A 20406-nucleotide genomic window follows, 5' to 3' on the forward strand; every position below is an offset into this window, starting at 1 on the left:
ATGTTTCCCACAAGGTATGTTCAAGTGTTCAAGAAGGTCCATATTGGCACTATTCATAATAGTATCTGAAAACAATCCAAACATCTTGTGGTAGGCTGAACATTGGCCCCTAAAAACATCTACGTCCTCATCCCCGGAACCTGTGAGTATGTCACTTTACTTGGCAAAGGGAGACTTTGTAAATGTGATTAAGGACCTTGAGGTGGTGAGATTATTCTGGATTATCCTGGTTGGTCCAATGTAATCACATGGGTCCTTATAAGAGGAGGTAGAAGGGTCAGAGTGAGAGGTAATGTAATGCAAGCAGAGAGAATTGAAGGTGTTCTGGTGGCACAGTGTGCCTGAGGCACTTGACTGCTAACCAGAAGGCTGGTGGTTCAAACCCACCACCCACTCCTTGGAAGGAAGGTTGGGCAGTCTACTTCTGTAGTGACACTGCCTCAGAAACCCAAGGAGGGGTGGCTGTGAGTCATATCCAACTTGACAGCAGTGAGTTTGATATTTTATAGGCTCCTCGCTTTGAAGATGGAAGAAGTCACAAGCCAATGAACGCAGATGGCCTCTGATGCTTGGAAAGGAAGGAAATAGCTTCTCCCTTGGAGACTCTAGGAAAAACCAGGCCTGCCAAGACCTTGACTTGAGCCCAGTGAGACTGATTTTGGACTTCTGGGTGGTGATGTAATAAATTTATAGCTTTAAGTCACTGAATCTGTGATTATTTGTCACAGCAGCAGTAGGAAATATACAACTAGCAACAGCATAAAGGTTAAATTATATTTGCACAATAGCGTATTATGCTACAATGAGGTGGTTAACTATAGCTACATGCAACAAATTCTAAGATTCTTTTTATAGAAAGTGTAGAAAATGGGCAAAATTTATGGAGTTGAAAGTCAGGACGGTGGTTACATTGGGTGATGGTACTGAGAGGGGCACATGGCAATCTTCTGGGGTGCTGGAAATGTTTTCTTTCTTGATCTAGTTGCTGATTATATGTGGTCACTGTGTGATATTTCAAACCGTACACTTGTAACTTGTACATTTTATACTTCAATAGTTTACTTAAAAACAAAAATTAGTTTTAAAAAAATTACCTTCCTTGCAAAAATTGGTACAAAAATAGATTTAAAGTTTAAACAAGGTAAATGCAAAGTTTTAGTTAAGACGGAATCCCATAATGAACAAGTATCAATTACAGTAATTTGAGATTAACAACTAAATCAATTCCTAAAATTTGCTAGTACATCTCCAATGTCACACACAAAAAAGTTACTTGGTCTATGCATGCAAACACAGTAGCAGATATTTCAAAGTATACCAGGATGCACAGTTTGTAATTTTATTTTTCATTAGTTCCAGCTGTTTCACTAAGTATTACTTTAGAAATTTTGGTCTCTACACCACCAAAATTGCAGAACCTTTTCAGGACTAAAGGTTTCTTCGGTGGCATTTTTACCTCATATTTTAGCAAATAAAACATTCCCACAAATTAACTTTTTCATGCTCATAAACACCTTAAGGTTCTTCTACATGGAAACAAATCATTACCTTCTCATATATCTTTAGCATTTATACTCATCTATAAGGAATCAAGTATGATTATAAAACTAAACAGATTTTAAAGTTCTAATGAAAGGATTATGCTAGATAGTAGCTATTGTCCTCTTGTTGAAAAAAAGTTTAGAATATATAGTATATTCTAGAGTTAAGTAACAAAAACCAATTCAAAGGGTAAGTAAGCCAATTTTTTTCCAATTGTCTGAAATGATTCAGTAGGTCAAATGAAGATGAGTTTTGGTCAACTTCAATAAAAAGATCAAATTGTTCTTAAGAAGGTTTGAAAACAGTATAACTGATGTAACAGGTATTCTGCCTATAACAGAGTAGCTATGTGTCAGTGCATAAGCCTAGCCTTTAACGTTGCTTCTTTCCATTAAGTAACAATAAGAGACTGTATTTAATCTAGTAAGAAGGCTGATGTACAATTTGCAGTTTGAGACATGCCTGGGGGAAGATGTGTTAGTCAAAGCAAACTCCCAATAAAGGACATTTACAGGATAGTGAATCTCATGTATTCACTTGTCTCTTAGAAGAAGAAAGATCAGAATGATTAACAATCCTATTTTAAGTGAAAAATTTCAAAATACTAACAAATCTTATCAATCACCAGCTGATAAATACAAATTTAAATATAAGTGAATGCAACAAATTATTTGAACCTGAATGCAGAGAATAAATACTTTATTAACTGATTACAGTTGAAAGTCACAAACAAAAAAATGGTATATTAAGGCAGAGCCATATATATATATACATATATATATAGACAAATCGAAAGACTATTACTCTTTACATTTTAATAACCTCTGCATTTTTCTTTTACATATTTAGGCAGTGTGCTTTCTTTTCCTCGCAGTTAAAGAAACAAATCTTGGCCAATATTGCTAAGTCATATTTTGATGACAACTTACAGGATCATGAATTGAGACAGTGACTAGTGTTATCAAATGCTATCTGATGGTTCTCTTCGGCGTATTCCATGTGTGGTGGTACATTTTATTTGCATTCATTTATGTTGGTGTGCAAAAATCTGACAACTGATCATTTTCTTTACCAGTAAAACATGTAATTTTTGAATGATTTCAATAGTCTTAATTAAAATAAGCTTGGACTTCCAAGTTAGTCAAACACCTAAATTGTATATAATTTCCTGCCCTTCTCTAAACCTCCCTATATCTTTTAAATAGCCTTTAGAATGTGATCGTATGGCTATGTTTTAGTTCTGTCGATTCTGAGTTTTCCAAAATTCCAAAATTATGTCCTTATGCAAAATGGCAATGCAAATAGCAATCCTACCTCATGTAGAATAATTTTCCTTCTCTATGGCTCCCTTTAATACAAATGGGCAACCACAAAACAAAAATACAAACAAACAAAAAACAGATGTGAATTCAGTCCATCTGAAAAAGCACTCTAGCTCCCTACTTCCACTTTTGAAGGAAAAGGCAGAGGCAAGTTTACATTATCCCAGAAAATTGAATAAATGGCTTTATTTGGTATCTTCAAGAAGCTTCTCCTTCTGTAGGGGATGTAGGTGTTGTAGGAGAAACAGTAACTGGTTTTCGTGCAATTCTGTCTAGTTCTGCGTGAACATCTGATAGGACAGGCTTCTGGCCTACAATGAAGGAAAAGAAAATAAACAAGATTTAGATATATATAATTCAAAGTGTCTTTTTTACCGATGTTTTTTTATTTAAAAACTGTAAATAATTTCATTAACTTTACCTAGCATACTAAATTATATAAACATCCTTAATTGAAAAATAAATTATCCTATTTCAGTTAAATTGTGGAGGCTGTCACCAAATAGAGGGAAAACAAGCACCTATCATTTATCTCATATGAATTCTAATCAGCTGTTGTCAACTTGAGGGGGCAGCCCTCAGCTAAGAATCCTGCCAGAGATAAAGAACTTTCTTTTTGTCATAAGTAGTATTTTATGATGTTTTTACTAAAGGTTTGTTTAGACAGCACTTTAGGTCCTCATACAACAATTACTACCCAAATCATTTAGTGACACTGGTTACATTCTTCACAATGTGTAAACATGCTCAGTATTTCTGTTCTGGCTGTTTCATTTCCATTAACCTAGTTTCCCAGTCCCCCTTAACTCTCGTTTTTGTTTTAAAAGTAATTATTGACCATTTTGTCTCATATAGATGATTTTTGATTAAAGAGCACAGTACTCACAGGTAATAGTCTTTACTTTGGTGAATTTAACTGCTATTCAGCTAAAAGGGGACCTCAAGGGCTAGTTTTGGTTCAGGGCAGTAGTCCTGCAGAGTCCTCGTCTCAACAGTTCGAGTAAGTCTGTTTTTTCTTGTTTTTTAGGAATTTGAGATTCTGTCCCACATTTTTCTCCCATTCTACCAGGGTCCATGTATTGTGGTCAGACTGGTGGGTAGTCAGAACCAGGCACTACCTTGTCTTTTTTTAAAATTATTTTATTTTATCTTCGTTTTACATAGCAAATTAGATACCTATTTAACAATTTCTATACATTCAGTGGAATTGGTTACATTTTCCACAATGTGTCAGCATTCTCATCATTTCCATTCTGACTGTTCACTATTAATCTAGCTTCCTTGTCCACCCAGCCTTTACAGTCTCATCTTTCCTTCAGCGTAAATACTCACCATTTGGTCTCATATTTGGCTGAAAGGTGATCTCTGGGAGTGGGTTAAGTGCTAAATCTAAAGGATATCCCATGGTGAGAGTCTTGGGGGATCTTCTAGTTTCCACTGGTGGTATATTACAACAATAACAACTGGTCTAGTAAACCTGGCCTTTTTTTTTTAAAAGGAATCTGAAGTTTGTTCTATGTTGTACTCTCTCCCAGGACCATCTCTTGTGTCCCTGGTCTAAAGGGTTGGTAATGGTAGTTGGGCATCATCTAGTTCTTCTGGCCTCCAGATAGACGACACCATGAGTCATGTGAACTATTAGTCCTGTAAACTAGTTTCTTTGAATCTTTGGTTTCCTTCTTTCTCTTTTGCTCCATATAAGTAGGGTCCAAGAGTGGCCATTAGGTGGGGATTAGGTGGCCATTTGAACAATGTTTCTGATGAGTATGTTCTCTAGACTGCTGAGCGATCCCTGTGTTTGGGTCCAGTATTTGCATCTCCAACAAGTTTAAACAGAATTAATCTCTACATTAATCATGTGAAAGTAGAAGGCATTTGTATAAACAATTGCCTTAAATGATATTAAAGGGAGTCCACATGGTGTATTAGTGGATTAATGTCAGGGTAATCTGGTAACCCTCTCTGACTACTTAAATAACACTCTAGCCACCTGGTTCAGAGTGGGCTGTACAGTATTTGCTTATAACGGAGTCCTTTTAATAAGAAGGGCCCTAAACCAGTACCAGATTCTAAGAATTAAAAAAGGTGACCATATGTCAGGTTCCTTGGCAAGAACTTCATCTCCATTAACTTGTTTTCATCAAAACCCACCTTAAAGTTGTTGTGATATCAGTATATTGGTTTTACAGAGAGAAAATTCAAAGTTTAGAAAATCAGGTAACTTGCTCAAGGTCACATGGCTAGAAATGGTAGAAAAAGGGATTCAAACCTCAATTATTCTCACTGTGGAACCAGCACCTTATTAATTGCCAGTTTTGCTTTCCTTCCTACTTAAGAGTAATTAAGCACCAATAATGCTCAAGTAATAACCACATGATGACAGATCTTCAATACAAGCTGCGTTTATTTAGGTCCCATATTTTACTGCTCTATCCAAAAATGGTAATCACTTCTAAATCCATAGTGATATCGCCTCGGAAACCCAAGGAGGGGTTGCTATGAGTTGGGTCCAACTCGACGGCACATAACAACAACAGGACTTTAGATCAGACCTCAACACCTAAGCCTGTTTTCTAGATCATCCCGTTCTCTTAACAGAGCTCTTGGCTACAGAAAGTTTAAGGCTGGAAGGAATGTAAACAGAATTCTTAAATTAAAATAGAGTTATTTTAGACGTAATTTTAGCATGAGTCAAAAGTAACTTCAGCATAAGTAATTGTGATAAGCAGCACATCAGAGAGGTCATCACAGACCAAAGAATTGTGACTTTGTGACTACTTGCTGCAAACAAATGATAATTCTAAGTAAACCTACTTCAAAATCATGCTTAGATAAACCAAACATTAAAAGTATATTAATTTATTCATTTTAATTCACTTTTTAGATGAAGCAAAACTATGTTAATTATTCTACTTAGAACAGATTTCATTTTCTTTTCTAATTAAATTCACTCTTTAGTAGCTTTCATTACTAAGACTTTTTTTTCAGTTAACTTAAATAATTTAGATTAAATTTTTAATTTCGTTCTTCTGATTCTAAGCACCATAAAAAACAATTTCACCAAGAAGACAATTGTGTTCTTTTTCCCATTTTAAAACACTGCCAACACTTCAGTGTTTCCATAAAGTTTAATAGGGGAATCACATTACTATAACCTCTGAATCCTTTCCAGATTATCTATACAACTTCATATTGCACCATCTTAAAATATAAAACACTATGAAGCTGTTCCAAATTGGTCCTCAATTTGAGAAAGGCAGGAAATACCACAGCATCTTATTTAAATGGCTGCTGGGATTCTGAGGCAATCCCCTACTGAGATCACAGGTATCGATGTTTTTAAAAAATCAGATCATATGGTTTATCCTGGGGAAGAGGGTTTTTGGAGGGCCGGAACAGGTAGGGCAGGCCAGGAAGCAGGAGTGGAACAGTTTGGAACAACTAAGGGAGATGAGGCTGGAGGCTATGCCACCAGCGTTTCAAATGCCAACAGGGTTACCCATAGTGGACAGGTTTCAGCAGAGCTTCCAGACTAAAACAGACTCGGAAGAAGGAAGAGGCCATCCACTTCTCAAAGAATTGGGCACTGAAGACCTTATGAACAGCAGTGAAAGCACTGTCTGATGATATATTATTGGACAACTTTATGAATAGCCCTGAAACATTACCTGATATAGTCCTGGAAGATGAGCCCCTCAGGTCAGAAGGGACTCAAAATATGACTAGGAAAGAGCTGCCTCCTTTAGAACAGACCTGACCTAATGATGTGGACAGAGTAAAGCTTTTGGGACTTCCATTTGCTGATGTGGCATGACTCAAAATGAGAAAAACAGCTGCAAACATCCATTAATAATTGAAACATGGAATGTACGAAGTATGAATCTAGAAATCCTGGAAGTTGTCAAAAATGTAATGAAACCTGTACATAGACCAGAAGGTTGGCGTTTGAACAGAACAAGGGATACTGCATGGTTTAAAATCAGGAAAGGAGTTGTGGTAGTTATATTTGTGTGTCAACTTGATTGGGCCTGGTTGAATGGCTGGGCAGCTGGTGGTAGTTATTCCCCATGATGAGATTGGCAATCAACACCATGGTGGGATCTACCACAAGCAGCTGAGTAGCTGCCTTTGGGATGTGGTCTGCTTCCTGTATTTAAGGAGAAGCCTTGGGAATGGTCTCTAGCTTATGGCACCTTGAATCCTGCATGTAGCCGTGTCATTGTTCAGCAGCCTGCCATGCTCTGCCGACCCTGGGACGTACAATGGGCTTAAGTTAATGGCCTGCCATGTGCTTTGGTAATATTGGGACTGTGCCTTTTTACTTGTCACCCTTGGGGCTTCTCAGCTTCAGCAACCAGCAGCTGTCTGAGTGAAGAAATACCTCTAGCTCCAGTGGGCTGGGAGCAGGAGGCAGAGCTGGACCCAAGGTTGAGGGGCTTTCACCCAGCCCTTAGAGCCTGGCACTTTGATCTTAGACTTAAAGCCCCTAAGCTGTTAGAGAATAAACTCCTGTTTGTAAAGGCCATCCCATCTGTGGTATGTTTCCTGTCAGAGTGGCACTAGGTAACCAGAACAGGAATGCGTCCGGGTTGTATCCTTTCACTGTACTTATTCAATCTGTATGCTGAGAAAATAATCCGAGAAGCTGCACTATATGAAGAAGAACATGGCATCAGGATTGGAGGAAGGCTCATTAATGACCTGAGATACACAGACAACACAACTTTGCTTGCTGAAAGTGAAGATGACTTGAATTACTTGGTGATGAAGATTAAAGAATACAGTCTGCAGTGTGGATTACATTCAACATAAAGAAAACAAAAATCCTCACAACTGGACCAATAAGCAGCATTATAATAGATGGAGAAAGATTGAAGTTGTCAAAGACTTCATACTAGTTGGTTCTACAATCAACACCAATGGAAGCAACAATCAAGACATCAAAAGACATATTGCATTGGGCAAATCTGTTGCAAAAGACCTCTGAGTGCTGAAAAGCAAAGCTATCTCCTTGAAGACTAAGATGCGCCTAACCCAAGTCATGGTATTCTCAGTCACCTCATATACATGTGAGAGCTGGGCAATGAATAAGGAAGACTGAAGAAGAGTTGATACTTTTGAGTTGTGGTACTGGCGAAAGCTGAAAGTACCGTGGTTTGCTAAAAGAACTAACAAATCTGTCCTGGAAGAAGTGCAGCTGGAATACTCTTTAGTAGCGAGAATGGCCAGACTTTGTCTCACCTACTTTGGTCATGTTGTCAGAAGGGACTATTCTCTGGAGAAGGATGTCATGCTTGGTAAAGTGGAGGGTCAATGAAAGAGGGGAAGGCTCTCAACAAGATGGACTGACACGGTAGCTGCAGCAATGGACTCAGGTATAGTAGGAATCATGAGGCTGGCACAGGACTGGGCAGTGTTTCATTGTGTTGTACATAAGGTCGCTATAAGTCAAAGATAACTCGATGGCACATAATAACAACAATGGTTTATCCTTAAACTATTTCTTCTAGAATTTTACTTAGTTAATCTAAACATGTATGGAAAAAAGATGGTGAACTACGAACACCCATTAGCCTTTGTTCCTTTCCAATATCTCACTAAAATGACAGGAAAGAATTTTTCTAAAAAGGCATAGGACAATAAAAAAAGCTAGCAACCAATTTTTAGGATCTGGAAAGAAGATGAAATGAGTCATAACTAAATTAGCAGTCCTCAGAAAGCAGGATTTGTTAAAGCAGCAATGGGAAAAGCCCAGAAGTCACCCAATGTATACCCAGAAACCAGTAAAAGGTTCAGCAAATGGTAGCTGCAGGTATTTGTGAAAAGGGTGGCAAAAAGGTTAGTTAAAAAGTCTATTTAAAGAAAAGTTATGAAGCAATGAAAGAAAATAATAAACAAGACTTTATCAAAATTGAAAACTTTTATGCTTCAAAGAACGCTATCAAGAAAGACCAGAGACCATCCACAGAATTGAAGAAATTACTGGCAAATCATATAGCTGGTAAGGATCTAAATATTCAGAAATACATAAAGAACGGTTTTAAATCAACAATAAAAAGGCAACCCAAATAAAAAATGGACAAAGGATTCTCCAAATGAGATATAGAAATAGCACATGGAAAATTCCTCAATATCATTAGGAGGGAAATGAAAATAAAAAACCACAATGTGACAGGACTTCACACCCACTAGGACAACTATTAATCAAAGACAGATGATAGTAAGTGTTGCTGAGGGTGTGAAAAAGGGCACTCATACCCTGTTGGAGAATGTGAAATAGCGCAGTGCTCTGGAATTGCTTTGGGAGTTTTTAAAAATGTTAAACAGTTACCATATGAACCAGCAATTTCACTCCTAGGTAAATACTCAAGAGAAATGGAAGCATATATCCATATAAAAAGTTGGACATGAATGTCCATAGGAACATTATTCACAACTGTATGAAGAGCAAACTACCGAAATGTCTATCAACTGACAAATAGATAATGAAATATGTGATATACAATGGATTATTATTCAGCCATAAAAACAAATGAAGTACAGATGCATGCTACAACACGTATGAACCTTGAACACCTTACGCTATACAAGTAGCCAGTCACAAAAGGCCACACATTATATGACTCCAGTCATATGAAATGCCCAGAATTTGTAAATTCATAGACAGAAGAAAGTAGCTTAGTGGTTGCCAGGATGGGGGTGAGGGGAAAACGGGTGAGGTAGTGAAGAGGAAACCAAAAAACCAAACTCACTGCCAATCAGTTGATTCTGACTCATAGTGACTCCCTTTGGGTTTCTGAGCCAGTGTATCTTTATGGAAGTAGATTGTCCAGTCTTCCTTATGCAGAGTGGCTGGTGGGTTTGAACCTCCAACCTTCTGTTTAGTAGTCAAATGCCTTAGGCACTACACCACCAGAGCTCCTTTAGTGAAGAAGAGTAACTGCTAATAGATTTAAGGTTTCATCATTTTGGGGAGATGAAAATGTTCTAAAATTAAATTATGGTTGCACAACTCTGTAAATATACTGAAAACCACTGAATTGTACACTTTAAATGAGTGAAATGTATGGTATTCAAATTATATCTCTGTAAAGCTTTTTTTTCCCCCAAGTAACTTGCTCCAGGCAACTCTACCTGACTTTTTGGAGGATGATGGTAAACCACTGCTTCCACCTCCAGCCCCACCTCCAGGACTACCACCACCAGGGCCTCCGGGAGAGCCAGTCTTCTTACTCAGCAAACTATTGAAGAAATTTGCCAGGACACCTTCACTTGTGGCTCCAGCTATAAAACAATAAATGCTTTCACTCATTAGATTTTTCCATAAATTGTTATTATAGTAACCACACACAAAAAACAATATGCTTAAAATGTGAGAGCTATATATTCTGAACCCAAGTCTAGTTTGGTAATTATTAAAAAACTTGAAAGTTAAATTAAAAGGCTAATACCATTTTAAATAAGCAGATGTTAAAAATATCTCACCCCTCTGAAAAAGATTTTTCAAAAATATGACTATTGAAAAATATCTGCATCAGGTATTACAAAAAGTTACCTGATGCTAAATGAAAACCAGCAGAAGTTCCCTGGAGATAAAAGGGCAATTCACAGAAGGGAAATAAAAATAGAACAGAAATACTGGGCAGGGGAAGATTATCATTAACTAAAGAATGTTGATTAGGTTGTGGTAGAAGTATAATACTCAATGTTTATTATATGCAAAGTTAAGCAATCCATTTAAAAAATATCAAAGGTATAAAAATGTACAAAGTATCTGACCTACTAATGCCACTTAACGGCAATTATTCCTACAGAAATTAGCATATAGTTTCTTCTTCACGTTAACTGCAGTTTACCTGTAACTAAATTTAACACAAAACTTTCAAAAAGCTTTTCATCATGGATGTTAAAATGATGTTAAGAACATAATGTAAAACAGTTTACAATCTGATTAACTATGAGATTATACAGAGATGAAGAGTAAAAAGTATTACACAAAACTAAAAGTAGCTATGGTAAAAGGTAGAATTCCAGGTAATTTCTTTACATTGCAAAATGTATTGTGTTATTTTCTTCAAAAAGAAGAGAAACTACCTTTCATGTTTGGATCAATTTTTTTTGACCCAGCAGGGATGGGTGACACGCTGGCAACATTGGATGACACAGATCTGTTTGGTGTTCGAGGAGAACCTCCTGGGACTCTTGGAGAGGCATCCTACATAAAAACAGGAAAACCACAATTACAAAAACCCAAAACTTTCAGCTTAACAGAAAGTTACTATGATAAAAAGAAATTACTTAGCAAATAGTCCCACATCCATTCTACCGGTAGTTCTACACTACAAGACATTGACAAAAATGTTAGCAATTTTGTCCTCATTATTAGAGAATACTACAGGCCTACCACATTTTAGAATACCCATTTTTCCTTCAACGGGAAAATAACATATTAAGAAATGAGGTATGGTTCAAAGAATCACCTTGGGAATTTGATCTGGATTCCAGTCCAAACTTGCATTTTAGTCTATATAATCTCAGACAAGTTAACGCTCCTCTCCAAAGCCTCCATTTCCCCATTTGTTACATGAGGTTCATAGCTGTACTGCCTCATAGGGCTGCTGAGGATTTGTGAACATATATAGATGGCTTACCACGGTAAATGACACATAAAAAACATTTGCAAAATCAACCTTTACACATGATTTAAATATCCAAAAAGGAAATGAAGCGTATATTTTAAAACCTCTTAAAGCAAATTCCAGAATTCTGAATTCAAGTTTATATTAAAGTACACACATATGAAATATGTATATAATTAAGGGGGAGGAAAAAAGAACAACATGTTCTACATTCTAAAAATTTTGTCAAACTCTGTTAATACTAACCACAGGCCTCCCAGCTGCAGTTGGTGGCTGTTTTGCTAAAAGGGACTGGGGCAAGAAAAAAAAAATCTAGTTTAGACATTCATGGAATATATACTATTGTATTTTCAGAGTAAATATGTGTGAGAACAATTTATTCACTAGCAATTTCTGCTTCTGATACAAATTCTTACCTGTAGCTTCATAAGAAACACTTGGTCATCTTCTGCCACAATTTCCTTCTCATGTACAAACTGAAATGAGCAATGCATAAATGAGTCAGTTTAATATATTAGGATAAAGCCATTAATAACTTACTCTCTCGATTAACTAAAAACCAGTTCAACAGTATGAACATTATCTATACTTTATTCATGTCATGAACTGCCTTACCCAAGCCCTGAAGGCAGAGCTGGCTAATAACTTTCTGCAATGATGTAAATATTCTATATCTGTGCTGTCCACGATGGTAGCCACTAGCCATCTGTGACTACTGAACACTTGAAATATGGCTGGTATGACTAAGAAACTAAATTTTAAATTTTACTTAACTTACATTCAAAAGCCCTATGTAGCTTGTGGCTACTGTATTGGAAAGCATAACCCTAGAGTCCACAGGCATAATATTACTATTACTTATAAAGTTTGCTGAACAACAATTTCCCAGTTCAGTGAAACTCAACTTAAATACTTAAGTATAAATAATCATATAACAGCTCTTCTATCTCCTGAATAATTAGGAAAAAGGTATTGAGAACACTGCCTGCTTCTAATCTTGCTGTACAATGTACCACCCTAGTCTCCTTTCTTCCCAATAGCCAGATGGTTTTTATTGCTCTAATTTTCTCTGGTATTGGAGATATTAGGCAATTAATAGTTGTCAGGTTGATTCCAACTCAACAATTGTCAAGTCAAATCCAATTCACAGTGACACCATGTAACAGAGTAGAACTTCCCCACAGGGTTACATTGGACTATAATCTTTATGAGATCAGACTGCCAGCTCCTTCTCCCACAGAGCTGAGCATCAGAACCAGCAGCCTTATAGTTAGCAGCTAAGGGTTTACTGTTATACCAGGAGGGCTCATTCGGTGTGATGCTTTTAAATGCTTATCAGAGTACAATGCTCCTTTGCTCAAATTCTCCAATCACTTCCTAGCTTACTCAGAAGGAATTCCAAAGTCCCTAGCACAGTCTAAGGATAAGGTCCCATAAGATCTTAATTCTGCCTCTCTTCTCCTACTACTCTGGCCCTCATTCCAGCAGTTTGCCAGACTCTCTGGCCAGCTCTTTTCATCCTGCATTATTTTCATAGCCTTTATCACCACTTGACAGACAACATATATACTGGATTACTATTAGCACCATCCTCCTAGTTAGTACCTAGTACCTAAAACAGTGCCTGAGTCAATACTCAATAAATATTTATGGAATGAATAAAAGAAAAAAAGACAACTAAAAGCACAACTGAGCTAGCAGAAGAGAGAATGGGAAAAACTATTACTATTGTTTTTGATGCATGCATTTCTTTTAATAGGCATCCAAATCAAATACCACACCAACTAATTCTTCATTTCACATTGCTAATTATATACAAAGAGAAGACAGATGCCATATGCTGTAAATGTTTAGATTCTTAGGTAAGACTCTTATTATATGTTAAATTGAAATGATCTTTTCCTGAAACTTATATTCAAATTGAGAAGTGAGTCAGTGAGAAGTACTATATACAAATATTTACTTTTATACAGCCTTTCAGAAACATCTGTATCTAACTATAAGGCATCATATATGGCTTAACATGAAATCAAGGTAAGTGAAAGAGTACTTTGTAGAACCAGATTTTATAGTCATGAGAATGACATGCTACAGGTTAGATGGAAAAGTAAATATAGGAAATTGGAAGGTCTTGGAAATTGGAAAACTCTGGTGGTATAGTGGTAAGACATTTGGCTGCTAACCAGAAGGCTGGTTATTCAAACCTACCAGCTGCTTGCAGAAGAAAGATGACACAGTCTGCTTCTGTATTTACAGCCTTGGAATCCCTATGGGGGTCACTATGAGTCAGAAACAACTCAATGGCTGTGACTTTGGAAGCTCTTAGATAGTTATGGGACTACTGTAGGTTACTAATACCTTATGTAGAAGATCTAAGGTTTGTCTCAATAGGTAGAAGCCAAGACAATTCTTCTTGCAATGTTTTCTTGGCTTCTGGCTGAGCTAGCTCTAGGTTGGAAAGTTCATACATTCTGACTACTCCAACTGTTGAAGATCCACATATTCTCTCATGCCAATCCATAATTTTTGGCTGCTAACCAAAAGGTTAGTGGTTTGGTCCCACTAACCAAACTCGCAGAACTCTCAAGAACCACCAGACTCTCGCAGAAGAAAGATGTGGCAGTCTGTTTCTGTAAAGATCATAGCCTTGAAAACACTATGAAACAGTTCTCTGCCCTATGAAGTCACTGGGTCACAGCAGGGTCACTGTGAGTCAAAATCAACTTGACCGCAACAGATTTGATTTTGGTTATTTAGAAGAATATGGAATCTGCACTGATGTTTGCTAATATAAATAAGCCAAAGGCTAAGTAATAATTCAGCGACTGAATAGTTGATCTATATTTCGCTAAAACAAATCCTTCCTGTGAATATTATAAACACCCAAATTTCACTTAGAAACCCTCTTTATAAAAGAGGACCTCCTTGCATTTCTACTTTTAATATTGAAGTTATGAAATTCCCTCTCAATCTGAAAGTCTAAATATTCAAATTATATAGTGAAAGTGTTACCTTTCGGACAGGTGGTTTAGTTATGATGTCTTCAAAATTATCTTCTGCTTTTAATGTTTGAAAATTTTCATGTAATATTCCTATTTTCTTATCATTATCCCACCCTGCTGGACTGGAAAGAAATGCATACAACAAACTCTGAAGCATTTATATAGTCACTCTTTCATTCAATCCACAATCATATAAAGGGGGCAATTTGACCAACCATGGAAAACTAATCAACTGTTTACTATAATGTGCAAGTTATGTTTTACTAATTATATACTTAAAATGATTATCAATCTTCCTGATTAAAAAATGCCATTACAGTTTTTTTAGGGGAGGGCTGTAATTATTACCTCCCAATTTTATTCAGGTAACTTTCTTAAAGCATCTAGATTTCACAATGGGTTGTTTATATATATATATCAGTATCAATTTAAGAATAAGTAGATACAATACACTGATATACAAAACTCAACAGATAGTTTTACCATACAAGCAAAGGCCTTTCAAAAAAGGCTCAGGCCAACAGTAAATCTAAAAGGCAATGGTAAATAGATCAAAGCAGATTATAAATAAAGGACTTTATGAAGAGATTCTCACCTCAACATGGAAAATCCACTGGTCCCACCTTAAAACTGAAAATGACGACTCACCATACGGTAGCATCAATACATGATAAAAAACATATTGAAGATTATACTTACATAAATACTGCATCTTTTTCCACAACAACAGCAGGAATCTTATAGGGAAACCCATAGAGTTTCTGAACGATGTATTTATATACTAAATCTATATTTTTGTTTTCTTTTACTGAAGTGTAAATGAGTGCTGCACCATCTGAGTAACACAATTGATTAAAGAAAATTCTGGACAAATTCCATGAACAGGGATCATAAATTTCTGCATTGTGAGCTTAAGATTTACATCTATATGTATATTAGTTTAAAAAATAACTTCCAGTTATTTTATATAATAGAGCACTTCAAAAGGATAAAATGCTCAAATATGAACTAAAATGCAAATAAAACAATCTTTACATAATCTATTTAATTTGGGAGGGTGAAAGTCTCATTAAGCCAAGAAAGTAAAGGTAAATTTAGTAATACTGACACTGCTGCTACCTCTATATTCATTAAGGTACATGAAAAGGCAAGTTTTAACCTTCCTAAATGTCATGACTGTTTTGCCTGCCTCTTCAACAAAAATGGTATGCATGAATGTGTTTTGTAGTTTTTACTAATCCTATGAATTAGGACTTTGGGGACAAATTTGGAGTTTCCCTGAAATGGGCTCAGTAGATCTACTGACAAGAGAAGGGAAACCAGTAGGTACCATAAAGAAACCTGCTAGGAACGACAAACCCAAACCCAAACCCACTGCCATCGAATCTATTCCAACTCACAGAGAACCCCATTGTGTTTTGAGGCAATAAATCTTTATGGAAGTAGATTGCCCAGTCTTCCTTCTGTGGAGTGGCTGGTAGGTTTGAAGTGCCAGCCTTCTGGTTAGCAGTCAAATGCCTTAGGCACTGCGCCACCAGAGCTCCTTAGGAATGACAAGGCAAAAGTAAAATTCACCAAAACTTGAGATAAAACAACCTCACATGAAGAAGTATTCATTAAAGCAGATCTTAATTTAAATCTTTTATCCAAAAAGACAAAGTGGATCAAATGATCAAAAGGTTAAAAAATAAAAGACCAAGAGGTCTGTGGAAAAGAGGGCAATATGAGTGCTGCCAGATAATGTGGTCTAACAGAGATCCTATAACCAAACACCAAAGACCATGCTCTAACGATGGCAACGTGTCCACACGACAGAAGGTGACTTAAGCTAAAGGAAAATGCTGAGATTGGTCTTATTTCTGTAACTGGGATACTCATATTTTCTAGGATTGGCCTGAGGTTTATGAATCTAAATGTTCCTTAACTTGGTATAAAACTTGGTATAAATAAACATCATAATCTTAAGTAAAGCCTTAATCATGCAAACCTTTCATTAATGATCTTCCCCATTATGAAAACTAATTTATCGATAATTTGGAAGAGTTCTATAGCTGAAAAATTTATACTGCAACTTAAATTGTCCATTAAATTACAGACTTCTCATATTTCGGATACTGTTAAAATCAACTGGCTCTAAAGGTCTGTTAATTTAAATGTAATTTCCTTCCAGATTACATTTCTATATTTACATCTTCAATGACAAAAAAGCTGTGGATACCTACTTCAATTATGCTTACTTTTTGTTTTCTTATTATAGATTCTTATGTAAACCAGTGTCCTTTAACTCAACTCAACCAATAAGCGATATAAGAAGAAAAAGCCTCATGGACAGGACAAACAGCAGAAGGGAAAGGGAAACTGCCAGTGTCTTATTTAGCTAGGTTTTGTATTAAGTGGTCCTTAAATTAAATACCCGTTAATAAAGATGATTTGTAAATACAGATACTATAAACACATATGTAAAACTTATAATTATCTGCTCCTAATATCACTTCATTTTTTAGACAAAAGCTCTGGTTGGGGAACCCATTGCAAAATATCTGATGCAAGAAAGGTGGGTGAGAATCACTCTAGTGCACTCAAACTATGACTAAGTTTTCAGCATTAAATTCTCCTAAAAGAATTAATTTAAAAACCTCATTTTCACCCTTTGTTACATATGTTATTCTTTGGCTCATTTAATCCTTGTAACCTAGATTAGAGACTCCCCAAGAGAGATTTTCAATTTGTGATCATCAAAATCATCCAAGAAGCTTTTTAAAAAATATAGATTTTCCATTTTCACTTTGAAATATTCCAATTCACTAGGTCTTACATAGACTTGAGGTTCTAAGGCATAGCCAGATTTGGAAACAATTATGTAAAACTGTATGTGGAGAAGGTGCTAACTAACCATATTAAAAATGAGAATGTACAAACACAGAGTTGGATCTTGTTCACCCCATATCTTCCAACAAACGAATATACAGTTTTTTAATCAGATATGCTCACAAAACCATCTCATTAGAATTTTCCACATAAGAATAATTTTTAAGCATAATACTTAAATTAAAGTCACATATTTTGACACTTATTTTATATCTCAAAACATTCAGATACAAAGTATTTGAGAACTAAAATGAAAACTTAGGATCTAAAATAAATTTCTGATCAGGGGCAGGAGGAAAGCATTAAAGGATGTTTTCATTTACAGTCCATCAATTTAATTCCTTTGCTTCAGAAACCAAAATCAGGTAAGGTACATTGCCATTAAGGTATTAAAAGGATACATTGTAAACAAAACTTCCGGATATGCGATTGAATAAAATCAAAGTGTTCATCTTTGTAGTCATGTTCTTTCTCCAATACACTAATGGCATCACACTGTTGAGTTAAAATAGTTAAAAGAACAATATAAGGTTAACTCTAAACAATCAAAATGTAATACAATGATTTAAACAGTTCAATTTTGGCTAGAGGAACTGAAAAGGAGGACTCAGAATATCAACCACTTCTTACCTATCTAAAGATCCTTGGTGGTAGTTTGTATGTTTTTATGATACTCTTAAGTCCTATAAGGTATAAGTCACTATTATACTTGCAAAACACATATGGATAATCACTCATAATATAAATTTAGAAACAAAATATATCTACCTCTGTGAGGCCCTCTAACATTAACTATAAATCATTACAAATCTATTAAGTCATTAGAAAGTTATTTAAAAAACTTAAGTTACAGAAGCATGTGAAAAATATGATAATCTTTTAAGTTGACCTTGAACAAGCATGCTATGATAAAAGACATAACACAGTTAATCTTTATAAACTAGCCTAAAAAAAGTCTACCAAAAAAAAACAAATTCACTGCCATTGAGTCGATTCTGACTCATAGCGACCCCCTTTGGGTATCTGAAGCAGTACACCTTTACAGAAGTAGATTGCCTAGTCTTCCTTCCACGGAGTGGCTTGTGGGTTTGAACTGCTAACCTTTTGGTTAGCAGTCAAATGCCTTAGGCACTACACCACCAGTTGTTGTTGTTGTTGTTGTTGTGTGCCGTCGAGTCAAACCCGACTCATAGCGACCCCTCCTTGGGTTTCCGAGGCAGTATCGCTACGGAAATAGGATTGTCCAACCTTCCTTCCGAGGAGTGGCTGGTGGGTTTGAACCGCCAGCCTTCTGGTTAGCAGGCAAGTGTCTTAGCCACTATGCTACCAGAGCTCCTCCATAATTGGTAGCCTTGAAGAAAAAATGTGACCTTTGGCTAATCTCTAACCCTGAAAAGAAGACATTACACACTAGTCTTAGGCATCACACTGGCCCTAATCATGGGAGGTTAATGTGAGAATTTCACATATAAACCCTCAGTTTCTGCTTGTTCACTTAGAGAATGCAAAGCAATCTTACTCTAGTCTCTTATTCGGAAGACCAAGACCTGCTGAGATTTTGCCCACCACTGTCCACCTGGGACCTTGCTATGAGGGACTTCAGCTGAATTCAAGCCATGATCAAGTCTTCCTCTCCAGACCTCCTAAAGTCTAAAGACTGGGACTTTAATCATGGAACTAACATTGTAATGGTAAATAGATTCTCCAGTTCTAAATGAATGTTCTGAGGTCTTACCTGCTTGTGTTGCCATGACTACATTGCAATATATGTATTACAAACCTAAGTATTTCTGTATTAATTTTCTAAAATAAAATCCTACATAATAGGTTTAAATCTCAAGACTAAACAATAATTTCATTTCTTTAAAAAGCATTGACTTCTCTGTTACAATGAATATGGTGAGAACACTAAAGAGAACGTTTTTGTCCATAAAGGGATTAATAGGACAAGCTTATACTGAGTGGTCACATTTGTTTAATTACTTATGTTCCAGAACAAAGTTTCTGAGATCTAAATTCTATTCCAGTTCTTTAAAACACTTTTGTATATTCAGGGAGTCTTCACTTCTCACCATTTTGTCTTTGTTCTCTTGTTTATCTGGTGCTTTTATTCACTCTCACTTATTTTGCTCTCAACAAGAGCAAAATAAGGGAATTATAGGCTATTTTTGAAATGCTACCTATACAAACAATGAAACAATTTTGAATTCTGCTTGCTACAAAAAAGTTAGAAATAAAAAAGATGTTCAACCATCATAACACCCAAATAATTTCACCAAAACCCTTCTGAACTGAGAAATCTAAAAAGCAACATTTAATAATGCTCACTATACCTAACACTAGTTTGAGCTTAGATTTGGTATGCACAGAGTCTCCTTGTATGAAGATGATGTAGCATGTCTGTAGCATGTTTGCCCATTTTATAGAACTCTAAGAATGATTATTTCAAATGATTAAAGGCAATTACAACTATTATGTCACTGTTGGTGAAGCATGGTAGTTTAATAAAGAGATTTTAATGGAAATCACAAGATCTGGGCCTAAAGGAAGAAACTTACTCCCTCTCTATTTCCGGTCTCTAAACTGATGGACTTGAACTATTATACTAAATCCATTCTCACACATTATCCCATCCTCCTACACAGTTAAACTGAGGTATACCTAATAGCTAAGATTCTATGAAATACAGCAGATGATCTTTCTGCTTGAAAATTTTGTGCATCTATGACTCATTTGATATTGACTCTGGACTCAAGTTTAACACTTTTCCTTTGGAAAATAAGATTGTTTTTAATGAAATTAAGTTGTGGTAAGATAAGGGAAACATCTGCAAATAAACAACTCTTTGCAAACAAAACAAAATAAAAACAAATCACACTCAAAAAGATTCTAATATTAACATTTAAAAATATAGGTGTAAAGAAAAGTTATAAATAGTAAATAACTACACCAGAATCACCATCTGAAAGACTAATAATAAACTTTAACATTTTAAATGCTGCTCCCCAGCCCTTTGTTATTGATAAGCTTTAC

General features: G+C 35.9%; 1 protein-coding gene across 1 annotated transcript in view; it reads right to left on the reverse strand.

Annotated features, from left to right (window-relative positions):
• Positions 1 to 3062: 3062 nt before the first annotated feature.
• The window catches only part of DYNC1LI1 (dynein cytoplasmic 1 light intermediate chain 1), a 47044-nt gene continuing 29700 nt past the window's right edge, over positions 3063 to 20406 (reverse strand). Inside the window, exons 6-13 of the mRNA XM_007948637.2 lie at positions 17775 to 17868; positions 15205 to 15340; positions 14516 to 14627; positions 11920 to 11979; positions 11750 to 11794; positions 10959 to 11079; positions 9999 to 10148; positions 3063 to 3175 (exon numbers count right to left, since the gene is read on the reverse strand). Of these exons, the coding sequence (XP_007946828.1) occupies positions 3063 to 3175; positions 9999 to 10148; positions 10959 to 11079; positions 11750 to 11794; positions 11920 to 11979; positions 14516 to 14627; positions 15205 to 15340; positions 17775 to 17868 (831 nt within the window). The remainder of the gene's footprint in view (positions 3176 to 9998; positions 10149 to 10958; positions 11080 to 11749; positions 11795 to 11919; positions 11980 to 14515; positions 14628 to 15204; positions 15341 to 17774; positions 17869 to 20406) is intronic.

Source organism: Orycteropus afer, unplaced genomic scaffold, assembly GCF_000298275.1.
Source record: "Orycteropus afer afer isolate SDZICR_OR568_19922 unplaced genomic scaffold, OryAfe1.0 scaffold00218, whole genome shotgun sequence".
NCBI lineage: Eukaryota > Metazoa > Chordata > Mammalia > Tubulidentata > Orycteropodidae > Orycteropus > Orycteropus afer.